The sequence below is a fragment of the Eucyclogobius newberryi genome, unplaced genomic scaffold (assembly GCF_026437365.1).
Source record: "Eucyclogobius newberryi isolate DKJ021-1_F unplaced genomic scaffold, fEucNew1.0.hap1 SCAF_5, whole genome shotgun sequence".
Taxonomy (NCBI): domain Eukaryota; kingdom Metazoa; phylum Chordata; class Actinopteri; order Gobiiformes; family Gobiidae; genus Eucyclogobius; species Eucyclogobius newberryi.
This window is the reverse complement of record NW_027316167.1, coordinates 34345906-34364490: the sequence shown is the minus strand read 5'-3', so window position 1 is coordinate 34364490 and position 18585 is coordinate 34345906. Positions and strand designations below refer to the sequence as shown.

Below are 18585 nucleotides of genomic sequence, written 5' to 3'. Positions count from 1 at the left end.
AAAACAACTTTTTTGACCATTTAAACATTAAATCAATAAAATAAAGTAACTCTCATATATTTTTATATTTGATGAGTTTTGGCCCAGTGGTTGCAAGCTAATTTCCTAGTGTGATATCATCAATGACTAACAGGAAGTACAATTATATGCAATTATATATGATTGTCCAGATTATGAATGCATCTGTATTATTTGGATATTATTTTCTTATTTCTGAGCAAATAAAAGAGCAGCCGTAGTTGCATGTTTATAGTTCGTTTTCAAGCACCATGTAACTTATTTAACTCTATAGAGACAAGCAGGGCAAGTTACAGGTCAGCTCTGTGGGGAGGCGAGCCCATCAATGTGTCAGTTGAAAGCAAAATGACAGAAAACATTTACAAAAACCTTGCAATTCCATGATTTATTTCTCTTAAACGCCATTGATTTTCTAGGTCCTTTGTTCGCTCGTTGTTTCATCACTTCATCTGGTCGTGATGTGGAGCAGGTTGTAAATGACACGCTCCATCTGTGTCACATCGTGTTCGAAGTGTTTGTGACGGGCCGCGATGGAAAAGACGAGAAGCAAAAAACCCAAAACGTGAATCATAATCTGAATCATAACAACAACAGCAGCAGCAGCAGTGAATCAGACGAGTGCATGATGTGTCTGTGGATGATTCAACACCAAAATACATATTCATTTATTCAACAGAAATTAGACAACATACTGTACATTAATGTAGGTTTCAGAGAAGAGAAGTTGGAGTGTTTGCTGTCTAGGGCTGTAATCTTTTAGTTGTTTAGTCGATTAATCAGTTGATGCTGTCTTAGTCGACCAACATTTTATTTAGATTAGAGGGATTTCTATGCGAGAGCAGCAAAAATGAGAAGATCTGGAGTGAGTTTTCCTAAGAATTTCTTTTGTCAACTACAGCTCTATTGCTTTTCATGTGCTTTTATCTCGAAAAGTCATGATTTAAATGTTGCAGTAATAAAATGACTCTCTCTTTAACGGCCAGATTTTTACTTTGTCTGGCTACGTCACATGGATGTTTAGTTAAACAGTTGGGTCTTTCTCGCACAAATCTGCTTTTCTAAATGTAAAAACGTATATTTAAAAGCGCAGCAGGAGCCCCCCCCCCCCGTCCAAGGGGGATTGACATCTTTAGCCTCTTCCATTTTCTAACAAGTGCTCCAACAGTTGATGTTTTTCACCGAGCTGCTTTGCCCATGGTAGTAGTTGGCGTCTATTTTCAGCAATAACATAAAAATGTATTAATTAAAAATCATATAAAGTGATTTCTGGATTTTCTTTGAGTTGACCTCTACCTATGTTATAATTATTTGTGCTCATGTCCAACCAGGAAGTGCAATTATAAACTTGACAAAAATGGTCAAACTGAGGACAAATAGGCAAAATGTCCAGTGAAATCTGAAATATGATTTTGTTTACTACATTTGATCTAAATTGTCATATAGACTTGACTGGTTTAGGGCTTTAGTCGCTCAGTTGAGACCCTCTAACCTGAAGTTTGAAGGTTTGATTATTGCAGTTGACATTTACATTGGGCAAAACACCTCAACACCTCACCCGCTGTAAAAAATATATATATTTAAAGAAGAATTTGACTCTGCTTTTGTCCATCTGCCCAAGAAGGGATGTCTAAATGTAAAATTCTTGCCTAACAATGATTGAATTTACCAATTATTCACATTACTTTGACCTCACAACCAAACAACAGTAAAAGACTTTATTTATTTTCACTCACATTGTCAAATACAAAATAAAAAAAAACATTACATTTAGGTTTACTGTTTTGAAAAGTATTGATTGAATTGAAATAACTTAAAGGCGGTATGGACGATTTTTCGGCGATTTGAGCACGCAGGCGGAAGTGCACATGCCACTCCCCCGTGTGGACTGATACAACACACACGTGCGTTTGTTTATTAGCGCAACGGAGCGCATCGAATTGCTCGTCTCCCGTAGATTTCTGTCCACTTCTGCGTCAGCTCGAACTGTCTTCATTTTGCCCCGTACACTGAGGGAACTATATTATGATAGATCCATGCGCTTAGGCACGCGGAAACGTGGGGACGAACCGCACGCGGCTGCAGGTGAGCGGTAGGTGCGTTTTATGATTGATTCGTGGCAGGACAAATGATTTATCCACGCCACGAGGAAATATGATAAAAAATTTGCTGAAAAAAATCGTCCATACCACCTTTAATAGACATTTTTAGTTCTTGTGATGACATTATAAACCTATATAATCCCGTTTATCGATGAATCAAGTGTCTTTTTGCCTTGTCATTGTATTTTAAATGTGTGTTAATGATACATATTTGTAGAGTAATGCCAAACATCAGTGTTTTGTCCTTTCTCTCTCCTTCTCTTTCAGTTCAGCTCGTGTGAAGAGGTTTGCAGTCTGTTTCTGAAGAGTCTCTCAACAACCATCCGTTTGCAGGTACTTCACACGGCCTCCCACTGACTCTGGAACATGTGCAGTTTGTCTAAAACATATACGCTTTCTTCTTATGTTTAAAACTAGCTTCTATTTTAAATGCACAGGTTCGACACATGTTTACATTTGGACATTTTGTTTTATAATTTATTTAATTTTTTCCTTTAAAAAAAAACAATCTATTAACAGAACAAAAATCTAGTTCAAAGTAGTTAAATTTGTAGCTATTTCTTAATAAAAGACCTAATAAGAGACTAAGGGTTGTAAGAAAGATGATAAGATAAGATCATTTTATTGTAATTTCTTTGCATTCTATTTACAAAAAAATACACAGGGAAATAAAACATAATTTCTCACCAGCAAAACAGGAAATGTAATAAATATCTTACTAAAATCCTTATGAAAAATTTGAGGATTTGAAAAAGAAAAATGATCCCCAATGCTAATCAATACCTGATATGAATTTTAAACTTTTTACACTGACAAAACATATGAATTGGACGTTTCCTCAATGGAGTTTTACATTGAAATACTTCCCCCATCTCCGAGAGGGACGTGTACAATCACAGACTTGTGTGTTGACTCCTGGCTGCTGCCCCTGTTAATGAGGTGAGTGAGTGCGTTAGAGCGCCCCCTGTCTGCACGTGCGCTCATGTGTCGGCCCACGCACGTCTGTTCCTCTGCTCCTTGTTCAAGCAGCACAGATGGGCCTGGGACTGCTCTCTGCTCAGTCCTCAGCGCTGCGCCGCTCACATGAGCATTACACTGGCCCTTTCACACCAATAATCAGAACGTAAACAACTGTGAACCCGAATGATCAAATGAATCATGTAACATTAGTGGCGTACATTGTTTTTGAATGCTCTGCTTAATTAAATTTGTTAAATGCATTTTTCTGTGTTTCTGTATCGTAATTAATATATACTTTTTTTAATGTGTTTTCAATATTACATTAATTTAAATTATACATATATTTTTTGATTTAAAGATAATTAAAACATAATATTTTCACAACTTTTATCACTCACAGATTAAGTTTGGTAACACTTTATAATAACGCTTATTCCTGCCTTAACAAAGCATGAACAAATACTTTCTTAGTGAACAAGCAGTTAATTAAGAATGATTCAGGCTTAGTTATTACTTAACTAATATTCCTTAATTAAGTAGTTATAAGCCTGAATCATGCTTAATAAACTATGTTCATTATATATGCTTTGTTAAGGCAAATTAAGCTGTAGTTATTATAAAGTGGTACATACTTAGTAATTATAGATATGTATTTCCCTGCACTGGCAGTCTGTCTGTGTGTGCTCATGAATGAATGAAATATGGAAATAGAAGCGCTTTGGCTGCATTTATAATAGTGTAAGCTGCCAGCTGACTGTATAATACTCCCAGAATCCATTGCTCTTTATGGCACAACAACGATAAATGACTGTTATTTAACCGCTCATTTACAGCAAAGTCTTACAGTGTTCAAAATGAACCTTTAAACTCTGCTGTATCATTAATGTTTTTATTATGAATGTAATAATAACATTGTAAAAATTAAAAGTACCTGAAGGATTACCATGTTTTATTTATCTTCATATTCCCAAGTAGATAGATTAATGCCATGCTGTGAAATAAATGAATACAAGTGTGACATGTTGTGGTACATTGTGTGTGTGCGTGCGTGCGCGTATGTGCGTGTGTCCCCGTGTCCCTGTGTCCCCGTGTCCTGCTGGGGAAAGTGAGCCTTCTGCTAAGCTGCTCCCACAGCTTGGAAGTCTGAGGTTGTGTGAACTGGTTACACTGTGGGGTTTTGTTATTTTAAATGTAGTTTGTCTCTTTAGTGTAAATGTTTTATAATTGTTTGCTGCAAGTTTCCTCCTTTGGCCATAGATTTAACCAGCATGAGCCGTGGCTGCTGGGCCAATGGCCTCCCACAAACCTGTCAGACACACACCATCATCACAGGGTCGAGCCCCAGGACACACACAGTTAGCCCTGGAGGGAATGAGACACTGTCCTCTATTTTTCATCTTAGTTTACTTTCAGTTTGGACTTTTCAACAGGAATAAACCCAAGAAAAACAAACTCACAGGTTTTCTCAAACACAATCATATTCATAGTGATTGTTGTTTAAAAGGTGCACTTTGAAGCCTTTCTAGTGAAGGATCTGTCACCTGTTTGTCTTTGCTCCAGTTTGGTATAAATGGATCTATCTTTTATGTAATTATAATGTATTTAATTACAGGTATTTTTATTACCAAAAAAGAATCGCTGGACTCTTCTTGGAGATGTTTTTGTGGAATATTCAAGGAAAAATCACCAATTCCAGTCACTTCACGTAAAAACTCATACCCTTTAATTTACAATGTTTTAGACCCGAGTGACCTGACCGGGTGTTTCATTGACCCGAGTGACCTGACCGGGTGTTTCATTGACCCGAGTGACCTGTCTGAGTGTTTCATTGACCCGAGTGACCTGTCCGAGTGTTTCATTGACCCGAGTGACCTGTCCGGGTGTTTCATTGACCCGAGTGACCTGTCCGAGTGTTTCATTGACCCGAGTGACCTGTCCGAGTGTTTCATTGACCCGAGTGACCTGTCCGAGTGTTTCTTTGACCCGAGTGACCTGACCGGGTGTTTCTTTGACCCGAGTGACCTGTCTGAGTGTTTCATTGACCCGAGTGACCTGTCCGAGTGTTTCATTGACCCGAGTGACCTGTCCGAGTGTTTCATTGACCTGAGTGACCTGTCCGAGTGTTTCATTGACCTGAGTGACCTGTCCGGGTGTTTCATTGACCCGAGTGACCTGTCCGAGTGTTTCTTTGACCCGAGTGACCTGACCGGGTGTTTCTTTGACCCGAGTGACCTGACCGGGTGTTTCATTGACCCGAGTGACCTGTCCGAGTGTTTCTTTGACCCGAGTGACCTGTCCGGGTGTTTCTTTGACCCGAGTGACCTGACCGGGTGTTTCTTTGACCCGAGTGACCTGACCGGGTGTTTCATTGACCCGAGTGACCTGACCGGGTGTTTCTTTGACCCGAGTGACCTGACCGGGTGTTTCTTTGACCCGAGTGACCTGTCCGAGTGTTTCATTGACCTGAGTGACCTGACCGGGTGTTTCTTTGACCCGAGTGACCTGACCGGGTGTTTCTTTGACCCGAGTGACCTGACCGGGTGTTTCATTGACCCGAGTGACCTGTCCGAGTGTTTCTTTGACCCGAGTGACCTGTCCGGGTGTTTCTTTGACCCGAGTGACCTGACCGGGTGTTTCATTGACCCGAGTGACCTGACCGGGTGTTTCTTTGACCCGAGTGACCTGACCGGGTGTTTCTTTGACCCGAGTGACCTGTCCGAGTGTTTCATTGACCTGAGTGACCTGACCGGGTGTTTCTTTGACCCGAGTGACCTGTCCGAGTGTTTCTTTGACCCGAGTGACCTGTCCGAGTGTTTCATTGACCCGAGTGACCTGACCGGGTGTTTCTTTGACCCGAGTGACCTGTCCGAGTGTTTCATTGACCTGAGTGACCTGACCGGGTGTTTCTTTGACCCGAGTGACCTGTCCGAGTGTTTCTTTGACCCGAGTGACCTGTCCGAGTGTTTCATTGACCCGAGTGACCTGACCGGGTGTTTCTTTGACCCGAGTGACCTGTCCGAGTGTTTCATTGACCTGAGTGACCTGACCGGGTGTTTCTTTGACCCGAGTGACCTGTCCGAGTGTTTCTTTGACCCGAGTGACCTGTCCGAGTGTTTCATTGACCCGAGTGACCTGACCGGGTGTTTCTTTGACCCGAGTGACCTGTCCGAGTGTTTCATTGACCCGAGTGACCTGTCCGAGTGTTTCATTGACCCGAGTGACCTGTCCGAGTGTTTCTTTGACCCGAGTGACCTGACCGGGTGTTTCTTTGACCCGAGTGACCTGACCGGGTGTTTCATTGACCCGAGTGACCTGTCCGAGTGTTTCTTTGACCCGAGTGACCTGTCCGGGTGTTTCTTTGACCCGAGTGACCTGACCGGGTGTTTCTTTGACCCGAGTGACCTGACCGGGTGTTTCATTGACCCGAGTGACCTGACCGGGTGTTTCTTTGACCCGAGTGACCTGACCGGGTGTTTCTTTGACCCGAGTGATCTGTCCGAGTGTTTCTTTGACCCGAGTGACCTGACCGGGTGTTTCATTGACCTGAGTGACCTGACCGGGTGTTTCTTTGACCCGAGTGACCTGTCCGAGTGTTTCATTGACCTGAGTGACCTGACCGGGTGTTTCTTTGACCCGAGTGACCTGTCCGAGTGTTTCTTTGACCCGAGTGACCTGTCCGAGTGTTTCATTGACCTGAGTGACCTGACCGGGTGTTTCTTTGACCCGAGTGACCTGTCCGAGTGTTTCTTTGACCCGAGTGACCTGTCCGAGTGTTTCATTGACCCGAGTGACCTGTCCGAGTGTTTCATTGACCCGAGTGATCTGACCGGTTGCTTCTTATTCCCTTTCACCAGAAACAACACCTCACACGCGTCAATATTTGACCGTGATGAATAATGCAGCAGTCTATATTTGAACTTGTGTCCGAGTTTTCCCGGAGCGCGGTTACATCACTGCGTCCTGTTGAACCTGAGCAGGCCCAAAGCGTTGAGGAGGACGAGGAGGACGAGGAGGACGAGGAGGACGAGGAGGACGATTAGGACGAGGAGGACGAGTCGCATGGATCCAGCTGCAGAAGACAGATGCGTGTGTCGCCCTCCAGAGAGCGCCATAAGCTACGTTCAGAGGAGAACTTCGAGCAGAGAAAAGCGCAGACTTCTTAATCACATTTTAAACATTTCCCAAACCAAACATCTCTCTGGAGTGTAGCTCCAGACTCTTGAGGGCCCTTGGTAAACATCCTCCTGTTTCTGTTCCTCCACGTCACCCTGTTTGTTTGGGTTTCTTCTTCTCCTGTTGCCTCCCACAAACACAAATGCTGATCTGTGATTGGTTCAGTGGATTTGAGCTCAAACTTTTCCTGCAGTGTTTTAAGAGTCAAATAGTGTCTTCACAAAGCTGAAATAAGTCACAGTATTTGACTTTTTCCTCATCTTTTAAATATGACTTATTTTTCATACATCTTTGCATTTATTGTTTTTTGCAGTGAATAATTGAATTGTTTGAATCACTAAAGGCTTCAGTCTAAAACCCCTTGTTTCTATGGCAACAGGAGCAGCTGCTTTTCAACAGAATCTACGTTTTCCTCTAACTATTAAAATACTTATCTATCTGACCCTCTATAACTCCACTCCTATAAACTTGTGACAAAAGTGAGACAAAAGTGAGACCAAAGTGAGGCAAAAGTGAGACAAAAATTAGACAAAAGTGAGACCAAAGTGAGGCAAAAGTGAGACAAAAATTAGACAAAAGTGAGACAAAAATTAGACAAAAGTGAGGCAAAAGTGAGACAAAAATTAGACAAAAGTGAGACAAAAATTAGACAAAAGTGAGGCAAAAGTGAGAAAAAAGTGAGGCAAAAGTGATAGAAGAATGAGACAAAAGTGAGACCAAAGTGAGGCAAAAGTGAGACAAAAATGAGACAAAAGTGAGACCAAAGTGAGACCAAAGTGAGGCAAAAGTGAGACAAAAATGAGACAAAAGTGAGACCAAAGTGGGCAAAAGTGAGACAAAAATGAGACAAAAGTGAGACAAAAGTGAGGCAAAAGTGAGACAAAAGTGAGACAAAAGTGAGGCAAAAGTGAGACAAAAGTGAGACTTGTTTCCTTGTGTCTGGCTCTCGTGTTCAGGTCCAGTGCAGTTCTTCTTGACGTTCTTGTTCCTTGTGTCTGGCTCTCGTGCTCAGGTCCAGTGCAGCCGTGGCCACAGCCGCACGATGGAGGGAGACTGTCTGAGCTGCATGAAGTACCTCATGTTCATCTTCAACTTCTTCATCTTTGTGAGTCTCACACTTCAACTTGTGAATACATTGACACATTTATACCTCTGCATAAACACATTATATTCTTACAGAACTGAGCATGAACTATCAGTGTGTAAGACAGTTAATCTTGACAAATAAAGACAGTTTATCAGTGAGGTAACAACCTTTTTTGGACGTGTGAAATTGTTTTGTTCGTACTGAATATTTCAAGTTTGTCAACAGTACGACAAAAGACACGATGGGGGTGGGCTTTAATAAGTACAACATCCACCCTCTCCTTTTCAAGCAAAGATCATTTTGTTAAAAGAAAAACGTGTAAATATGACACATTTGAGTATATGTGACTTTATTTTTCTTGTAATATTTATTTACATGTACATAAATAAATAAATGACCACGACCCCTGACCCGTCTGTGTGCTGCAGGTCGGGGGCTCGGTGCTGCTGGCTGTGGGTGGGTGGGTGCTCTTTGACCCTTTAGGCTTCAGGGAGCTGGTGGCCTCCAACCCTCTGCTCTTCACGGGGGTCTACCTGGTCCTGGCCCTGGGCAGTCTGCTCTTCCTGCTGGGCTTTCTGGGCTGCTGCGGAGCCATACGAGAGAACAAGTGTCTGCTGCTGTTTGTGAGTCAATCATAATGCTAATAATACTAATGATAATATCAATACTACTACTACTACTACTACTACTACTACTACTACTACTACTACTACTACTACTACTACTACTACTACTACTACTACTACTACTACTACTAATAATAATAATAATAATAATAATAATAATAATACACTCAAGGACACTTTATGAAGGATTAAACAAATATAAGTGGTTTGGTTTGTAATTGGTTTGGCAACACAACAACACAGTGTGTAACATTGTGAAAGACGAGGTACATTTATACTTCATTTTATTTATTTTATTTAATTTTTTGTATTTATTGTATTTATTTTATTCATTTTATTTTATTTATTCATTCTGAGCCCCATTAGCTTCACTAGTCTTCCTGGGGTCCATTTTGCATAAAATGTACATTTTCATAAAAATCACACAACCACATTGACCTTTTTACAATATATGTCAAGAAAATACTTCAATACAACTTAATATTCAGAAGAGTTGCATTGCGAAGACAAGTTCAAACTTAATGTATTTAAGGGACTAATAATTGTTAAAAGGCTCTAGGGGCTTTTGAATGAATTGCTCCGATACAAGAGCGCCATCTGCTGGTGAGCAATGTAACGACAGGCTGAGACTGAATAAATCAAATCAAATCAAATCAATTTATTTTTGTAAGGCCCAAAATCACAACAACAGTTGCCTCTGAGGGCCACAGGGAGAAATGAATCAACAATGTCTGTGGTGGCGATGGAGTCAGACAATGTCTGTGGGGGCGATGAAGTCAGACAATGTCTGTGGTGGCGAGGGACGATGTCCCAGGGTCCTCTGTCCTTAGACTCTCCTTCTCGGCCAGGAAAAACTACAAAAAAAACCTCTTTGGGAAAAAAGCGTAGAAACCTGGAGGAGTTCCAGTGAAGGAGAGATCCGACTCTCACAGACGGACAGACGGACACAAGGAGACTGGAGCTGGACCCACTCTTCAGGCAGAAGAGGGACCGACTGAGGCGAGCTGGACCCACTCTTCAGGCAGAAGAGGGACCGTCTGAGTCGAGCTGGACCTACTCTTCAGGCAGATGAGGGACCGTCTGAGTCGAGCTGGACCCACTCTTCAGGCAGAAGAGGGACCGTCTGAGTCGAGCTGGACCCACTCTTCAGGCAGATGAGGGACCGTCTGAGTCGAGCTGGACCCACTCTTCAGGCAGAAGAGGGACCGTCTGAGTCGAGCTGGACCCACTCTTCAGGCAGATGAGGGACCGTCTGAGTCGAGCTGGACCCACTCTTCAGGCAGATGAGGGACCGACTGAGGCGAGCTGGACCCACTCTTCAGGCAGATGAATAAAGCTGCACGATGTTTTATTGCCAATGTCAGAGATCAAAACAAGGAATTTGATTGTTAAGACGAGATACTTCACACAAAACTATCTTATTTTTTTATTTCTCAGCATATGAACTTTCACGTCCAATCTGCTCCGGCATTTTGTTTTATTATTTAATTTAATTCGCTCACATCCACAGAGTTCTCTGGAACATTGTGACTTCAAAGGCTGTATTTAAAAGTTTTTTTTTTTTTTATCCCACAGAGACATACAGATCAGCCCTTAAAGTAACTTACACACACCAAACTTTACAACTGGTTTAATCAAGTTTTAAGTCTGAAAGAATGTTCCTGTTCAGCTGCAGCGTCTCGCCTTAAAGCAAAGAATAATAATAGCAAAGAAATACATTTGACTGAATTTGATCGAATATGAATTACAAAAAATGAATTCCATAATCTTGATATCTTATTTAAATGTATTAAATGAATATTTCCTCTTCTTGTTTTATTGCCCTTGAATATGTAAACTCTGATCATGTCTCATAACACAGGAGCGTTCAGTGATCTAGTGTCTCTCCTGCAGTTCTTCATGCTCATCCTCTTCATCTTTCTGTCGGAGCTGGCGGTGGCCATCTTGGCGTTCCTCTTCAGGGAACATGTGAGTTCGTTTTTAATTACAAAAGGAAGATGTGCCAAAAAAGTGCCTACATCGCAGTTTCAATAGACGCAATTAGCAAATTGCTAAGGTGGAAGTATTTGAAGTAAAATCATTCCCTCCAAACAACTAAAAATTTGCTCTGCATAAAAACTGCACAAACATGTCTAAAATGCATGTGATTCTTGTAGTTTGTCAGTTTATGTTTCAGTAAATTAGAAAATGTTCCCGGATCAAAGTGTCCCAGAGCTCCTAGGGCAGCGTAGCTTGGAAACTGTAGGTTTATATTTTGTTCCTAACTGGCCCGACCATAAGAGGAACGTTTTAAGTCTGGTCTTAAATGAAGAGACTGTGTCGGCCTCTTTCACATGGACAGGAGCTGATTCCATGACACAGGAGCTCTCCTCCTACTGTGCTTCAGAGAGATACCACATGTGTACAATAACACACAGTACTTGCAGTATTTGACCCTGTCCTGCAGATGACCCGGGAGTACTTCACTCAGGAGCTGAAGCGTCACTATCAGGGACACAACACCTCGGACGTCTTCACCTCCACCTGGAACACCATCATGTCCTCCGTAAGACAACGTCACACACGTATGGCTGCGTTCACACTGTTGCTTTTGATCCTAAATTGAGCTTGTTTTTGACCTGGTGTGGCCTTGGTTTGGTCCTTGTTTAGTCCTGGTTTTGATGTGGTGAACGTGTGAATGCAGCCGAACTCATGTATATACTCAAGTATTTTATTACTTGTATGTAAAAATGTTGTTTAAAACGACAACATTTGAAACATTTTATTTGTCAATTTTTTTTATAAGATATTGGTCCAAAAAGTGATTATTACTCTCTTTTTTTTCCATATGTCCGTTTTACTTTTATTTAAAATCAGTCCAGACACACATTCCACTAAAACGTACTGAAGCAATTATATTTTTAGATTCGTCACCGGTTTGACCATTTTTGTAAAGTTTATAATTGTACTTCCTGGTTGGACAAGAGCCAAAATTCACATAAATGACAGAACAGTTCTGATATGACGCACAATAATACCATATCATACCATAACACCTTTATTTTGTCAAATAGTGGTTTAAGATATCAGAAAAGTGTGTCAGTTAAGTGTAAACTCTGTGTTTTCAATGGCACGTCACATATTGATGACATCACAGAGGGATTCAGCTCTACTTTCTATCATTTCAAACTTTTTTTTTTCTTCACTACCTGAAACTTCACATAAGTACAACTATGATAAACATTTACCACAGGTTCTATAACACCAAATTAAGTCAGAATTAGAAAAACAGGAGAATCTTCAGATGGACTTTAAGTACCGTTTTGGCAGATGGACTTTTACTTGTAACTGAGAACACTTTCAACCATGTAACTGAGTAAAAATGTAGCTAAATCTTAAATATAATTGTGTTCATAACGGTTTAGTCAAACGCAGGTCCAGCGTCACAGTTGTGGTTGTGTCCGTGCGTAGTTCGAGTGCTGTGGAGTGAGCGGGCCGCAGGACTTCGACGACAGCCTGTTCAGACTCCTCAGCCCCAGTAAAGCCGTCCCCGAGGCCTGCTGTCAGAGCGAGGGGCCCGGACCTCAAGGCAGGGGCCCGGGGCTGGACGGCGAGACGGGCGGAGCGTACAGAGAGGGCGGAGACAGCGGCCTGGAGCAGTGTGTGGGCGGGGCCGTGGCGTACTACACTAACTATAAGGTATGTGTGAACCAGGGATGTCATATTGATTTGAATGATTTTTTTGTTTTTTAATATCACGATATTCAGACAATATTACGTCAAACTAAAACATGATAAAAGAGCTTTAGTCTTTAAACATGTTAGTTGAGGTTTCATTATCAGACAAATTCTCTTATTCTCTTATTAATAAGCTTGTTACCTTTTTACTATAAACTTGATATTAAAATATTTGCATATCATCAAAACCAGGGGTGCAAAGTAACTAAATACTGTAATTGAGTATAATTTTAGCCATGTAATTGTAATTAGCTACATTTATATCACTGTGCGTAGTTAGAACAGTTCAGGTTCCAATCATCCCCTTGTCCAGCTGTCTCACATCTGTCTCACATCGGTCTCATGTAAACACATTTTTACTTGTATTTGAGTACATTTTTAGTCATCGAACTGTACTTTTACTTGAGTACAAATATTCAGTACTCTTTCCACCGCTGTTCACAATAATATTTGGTGTGTTTACTCTGTTTTGTGTGTTTTGCAGGGCTGTTACTCGTCGCTGGTGGATTACTTTGAGACCTACATCTACTTTGCTGGAGCTCTGGCCATCATCGTGCTCTCTATAGAGGTATTATGTCAAAACCTGTCGCTAAAGGCAATAAAAAGATTAGTTCCTGAACGACTTTGATGACTTTGAGGCAAGTGGACAGTTTCAGAAGTGCTTTCACATTCTGAAAGTAGGACAGGGAGACACACGGCCCCTCACAGTTTCATACCACATGGCTCATTATACGATTCCCACGCGTCCTGGAAAACCTGGAAAATCGCATAGAAAATAAGAAAAAAGGCCTTGAAATTGTCTTGGCTCTTTCATTTGCTGGATTATTGAATATCAAATTACTAGAGACCACTACTGCCATCATTACTGTAAAAACCTCCATTATTTTCCAGTGATAGAAGTGCTATTCTGGACCCACAGTTCAAATGAGAATCTAATCGAAGAATCACTAAATTAATCATAATGTTATTTTATTGTGTCCTAAATGAGCTATATATCTAAATACCTTTATTTTTAAATGTTTGCCTTGTGTAATTAATTAGCAAGCATTGTGAACTTTGGCCTTAGACTACATCTTTATTATAAACTGTACAATAAAGGCAGTAATGTGTTTGCAGACGCTGTGATTACACAACTAAAAATGTCCTGGAAAATGATTATCCGCAAAGTGTGGGAACATTTCAACATCAAAACTATGTATATGTCAAATGTTTATCATCATCTTCTGTCTGTTCTTCTGTGTGTTCTTCTGTCTGTTCTTCTGTGTGTTCTTCTGTCTGTTCTTCTGTCTGTTCTTCTGTGTGTTCTTCTGTGTGTTCTTCTGTCTGTTCTTCTGTCTGTTCTTCTGTGTGTTCTTCTGTGTGTTCTGTGTGTTCTTCTGTGTGTTCTTCTGTCTGTTCTTCTGTGTGTTCTTCTGTGTGTTCTGTGTGTTCTTCTGTGTGTTCTTCTGTCTGTTCTTCTGTCTGTTCTTCTGTGTGTTCTTCTGTCTGTTCTTCTGTGTGTTCTTCTGTCTGTTCTTCTGTGTGTTCTTCTGTGTGTTCTTCTGTCTGTTCTTCTGTGTGTTCTTCTGTGTGTTCTTCTGTGTGTTCTGTGTGTTCTTCTGTGTGTTCTTCTGTCTGTTCTTCTGTGTGTTCTTCTGTGTGTTCTTCTGTGTGTTCTGTGTGTTCTTCTGTGTGTTCTTCTGTCTGTTCTTCTGTCTGTTCTTCTGTGTGTTCTTCTGTGTGTTCTTCTGTGTGTTCTTCTGTCTGTTCTTCTGTGTGTTCTTCTGTCTGTTCTTCTGTGTGTTCTTCTGTCTGTTCTTCTGTGTGTTCTTCTGTGTGTTCTTCTGTGTGTTCTTCTGTCTGTTCTTCTGTGTGTTCTTCTGTCTGTTCTTCTGTGTGTTCTTCTGTGTGTTCTTCTGTCTGTTCTTCTGTGTGTTCTTCTGTCTGTCGGTGTAATCCCTCATTCGTCCAGGCGTGTTCCATAGTAGAAAAAGCTTCAGTTGTAGTCATCTGGACTCAGTTTGAAAAAATAGACGTTTCGACTCTCATCCAAGAGTCATTGTCAATAACAGAATTTAGGTCGAGAACTCCGATATTAATACTGTTCTGTGGTAAGACCCGCCCATTGGGAGGAGCCTTCCTGAAGTAGAAAGAGTTGTTGGTTTCAACAGAAACTCCCCCCTTGTATCTACCGAGCTAGCCTATTCAGAATCTTAATGGGCTATTAGAATCCTCTTTGTCTTTGTGAGACCCTGGCTCAACCACCCTGAGTACCTGATTAGCATCTGAATGTCCTTTACCTTTCCAGGGGTTCAGAATCCCATTATAAATAACAGGAAGATGAAACCTAAGCCCTCCATTTCTGTTTAAAGAAGGTCTTTCTTTTTTAACAAAAATTGCTTCCTTAACTCCTCTTTCAAACCATCTTTTCTCCCTGCTTAAAACCTTCACCTCACCGTCTTCAAACGAGTGATTAGAGGCTTCAAGATGGAGATGCAGGGCGCTCTGTGGTCCTGAACTTGTATTTCTTCTGTGCTGATAGAGCCTCTTGTGTAGAGGCTGTTTGGTCTCACCTATGTACCGTTCTTTACAACTTTCTTCACTGCATTGGATCGAATAAACTACATTGCTCTGTTTTTGAGTCGGCAACTTGTCCTTTGGGTGAACCAGTTTTTGTCTTAAAGTGTTTCCTGGTTTAAAATAAACAGGGACTTCGTGTTGTCTAAAAATTCTCTGCAGTTTTTCCGACAGGCCAGACACATAAGGGATAGAAACACCCTTCCTTCTCTGTTCAGTTTCCCTTTTGTCCTGCTTCTTGGTTCTCTTCACTCTGTTGAGGGCCCAAGCGGGGTAACCACAGGCTGAGAGGGCATTTCGGACATGTTTTTCCTCTTTCTTCTTGCCCTCTGAGCTGGTGGGCACACCTTGAGCTCTGTGTTGTAAGGTTCTGATCACTCCCAGCTTGTGCTGTAGTGGGTGGTTGGAACCAAAGAGCAGATACTGGTCCGTGTGTGTAGGTTTCCTATATACTTCTATTTGGAGTTTCCCGTCCTCTCCTCTGATCGTGGAACAATCAAGAAAGGCCAAGCGATTCTCCTTAGCGTCTTCTCTTGTAAACCTAATATGTGGGTCCACAGCATTGATGTGATCAGAGAAGGTTTCCAGCTCTTGTTCCTTGATTGTTACAAAAGTATCATCGACACTTTTGTAACAATCAAGAAACAAGAGCTGGAAATACTAGTTCAGGACCACAGAGCGCCGTGCATCTCCATCTTGAAGCCTCTAATCACTCGTTTGAAGACGGTGAGGTGAAGGTTTTAAGCAGGGAGAAAAGATGGTTTGAAAGAGGAGTCAAGGAAGCTATTTTTGTTAAAAAAGAAAGACCTTCTTTAAACAGAAATGGAGGGCTTAGGTTTCATCTTCCTGTTATTTATAATGGGATTCTGAACCCCTGGAAAGGTAAAGGACATTCAGATGCTAATCAGGTACTCAGGGTGGTTGAGCCAGGGTCTCACAAAGACAAAGAGGATTCTAATAGCCCATTAAGATTCTGAATAGGCTAGCTCGGTAGATACAAGGGGGGAGTTTCTGTTGAAACAAACAACTCTTTCTACTTCAGGAAGGCTCCTCCCAATGGGCGGGTCTTACCACAGAACAGTATTAATATCGGAGTTCTCGACCTAAATTCTGTTATTGACAATGACTCTTGGATGAGAGTCGAAACGTCTATTTTTTCAAACTGAGTCCAGATGACTACAACTGAAGGTTCTTCTGTCTGTTCTTCTGTGTTCTTCTGTGTGTTCTTCTGTCTGTTCTTCTGTGTGTTCTTCTGTCTGTTCTTCTGTGTGTTCTTCTGTCTGTTCTTCTGTGTGTTCTTCTGTCTGTTCTTCTGTCTGTTCTTCTGTGTGTTCTTCTGTCTGTTCTTCTGTGTGTTCTTCTGTCTGTTCTTCTGTGTGTTCTTCTGTCTGTTCTTCTGTCTGTTCTTCTGTGTGTTCTTCTGTCTGTTCTTCTGCGTGGCCTTGTGGGGTCTGAACTCGTTTGATTGAATATATATGAATGTAAATGTCTTTCTCCTCCACAGCTCTTTGCGATGGTGTTTTCCATGTGTCTCTTCAGAGGGATTCCGTGAGTCATTCACCTCACATTGTCCTGTCTTTAAAGGTGCACTGCGTAACTATTTTAAAGAGAGACCTGAACAAGAAAGCAGCAACAAACACCCGTTTTATCCATTTTAACATGTAAACTGTATCGCCGTGGAGACCTGTAGTTGGTGAAAGATTATTCTATTGTGTGTTGTAAAGCACCACAAACAATGAATGTTTTTTAATGCATATTTTCAAAATTAATAATTTTAAAATAATAATACAGGTTACATTTAGACAGGATTTTACTAATTCGGTTTAAGTCAAATTTAAGTTAAAGGAGACATATTTAGCTTTTTTCAGGTCCTTAGGCACCATATTATAAGTCGATCATCATTGTACATTTTCTTCATTGTAAACCATAATATTGATCTAAAACTGATTATTAATAGAAACCGGTCCACTAACTTCCTGCTCATAACTGCAGGACTGGTAGTCATAAGGCCCGCCTCTTCATAGTGACAAGCTCCGCCTCTTCATAGTGACAAGCTCCGCCTCTTCATAGTGACAAGCTCCGCCTCTTCATAGTGATAAGCTCCGCCTCTTCATTGTGACATTTCACCGAAACAAGCAGCAGATTGTGATTTAAGGGTTTTTAATGTATGAAAGTCGTTAGGTGACATTTTATAACTACATCTGTCACTTTGAGTCTTAATTTGTCAAATAATCACAACTAAGTACAGGGATGTGGGCGGGGATAGGGAGTAGGTGAAAACAGGATTAACTTGGACCTGCCGGAATCAATCAAAGCACAACTTTGAGTAACTATTGATGAGGAAACACTCATTCAAGTTGATTTAACATAATATGTCCCCTTTAAAGCCTACTGCAGTGAGAATGTGAATGATAATGTGTTTCTAAATGCCTTATTTTGTTGCTCACATTTTATTTAAATATTGTACAAATGTAAATAGATAAAAAATATTAGTTAAATTAATAAATGTGTTAAATATGTGATTATCCCTGTTTTGTTTCTGAAGATCTGCTGAACCGCAAGGAAAACTACAGATTTTTTATAGTTGTTTTTAATACCTTAAATGCAAGTAACAATGTTCCACTGCATGGCATTGCAATTCTTTCATTTATTCAATTACATGTGTTTTACTTGCTCAAAAAGACCCTAAAAAAACATTTTTATTGTGAGCTCGCTTTTCCATAGAGCTGACCTGTACTACCAGCTTGTCTCCATGGAGATAGATACGTTTAATGCCATACTGTGGAACATTCCTGGCACAATAATACTGGACACTGGATCAGCAAAGCTACTCAGTGCAACTTTAACTAATGTTTAACTAAGTAAGTTTAATTAAGCAATAATGTCATTATTTTGGTCTGAATCACTGACACGACTTTGTGTTTCTGCTGCGTCAACACAAAAACAACAATAGAATAAATGTAGGTTTAAAATAGTCGGTTTTAATAGTAAATGTCCTTCCTGGGCTGCTGTAGTTCAAATTTCAGACACAACATGTATTTAAAAAGCTTGATGTAAATATTGTGTCACGGCTGTTGCTAATGCTAAATATAAGCAAATATTTGGCATAAATATGATCCTTTTCATGTTTACAAGGGGACAAACCAGAGAAAAAGAATCACTGGCTGCTCTGTCTTTTGAACAAGCATGACTAGTTTTCATGCATAATTGGAACAATACATGTTTTTGTGGTGTACTGTTGTTTTCATAAATAAATCTGAACATTTAAAGGTGTTTTGTGATTATTGCAAATATTCATTTCTAAACTATACCATTGTTTTTATGACCAACAAAACTGCAAAGGAAATAC

At 40.7% G+C, this 18585-nt stretch overlaps 1 protein-coding gene across 1 annotated transcript; it reads left to right on the top strand.

The window, feature by feature from the left end:
* The first annotated feature begins 2397 nt into the window (after positions 1 to 2397).
* On the top strand, positions 2398 to 16788 carry LOC140381239 (tetraspanin-18B-like). The gene is made up of 8 exons (XM_072465275.1): positions 2398 to 2450; positions 8263 to 8355; positions 8766 to 8960; positions 10857 to 10931; positions 11410 to 11508; positions 12414 to 12641; positions 13165 to 13248; positions 16741 to 16788. Exons 2-8 carry the CDS (start codon positions 8293 to 8295, stop codon positions 16786 to 16788), a joined length of 792 nt encoding a protein of 263 aa, XP_072321376.1. The 5' UTR covers positions 2398 to 2450; positions 8263 to 8292.
* Positions 16789 to 18585: the final 1797 nt, after the last annotated feature.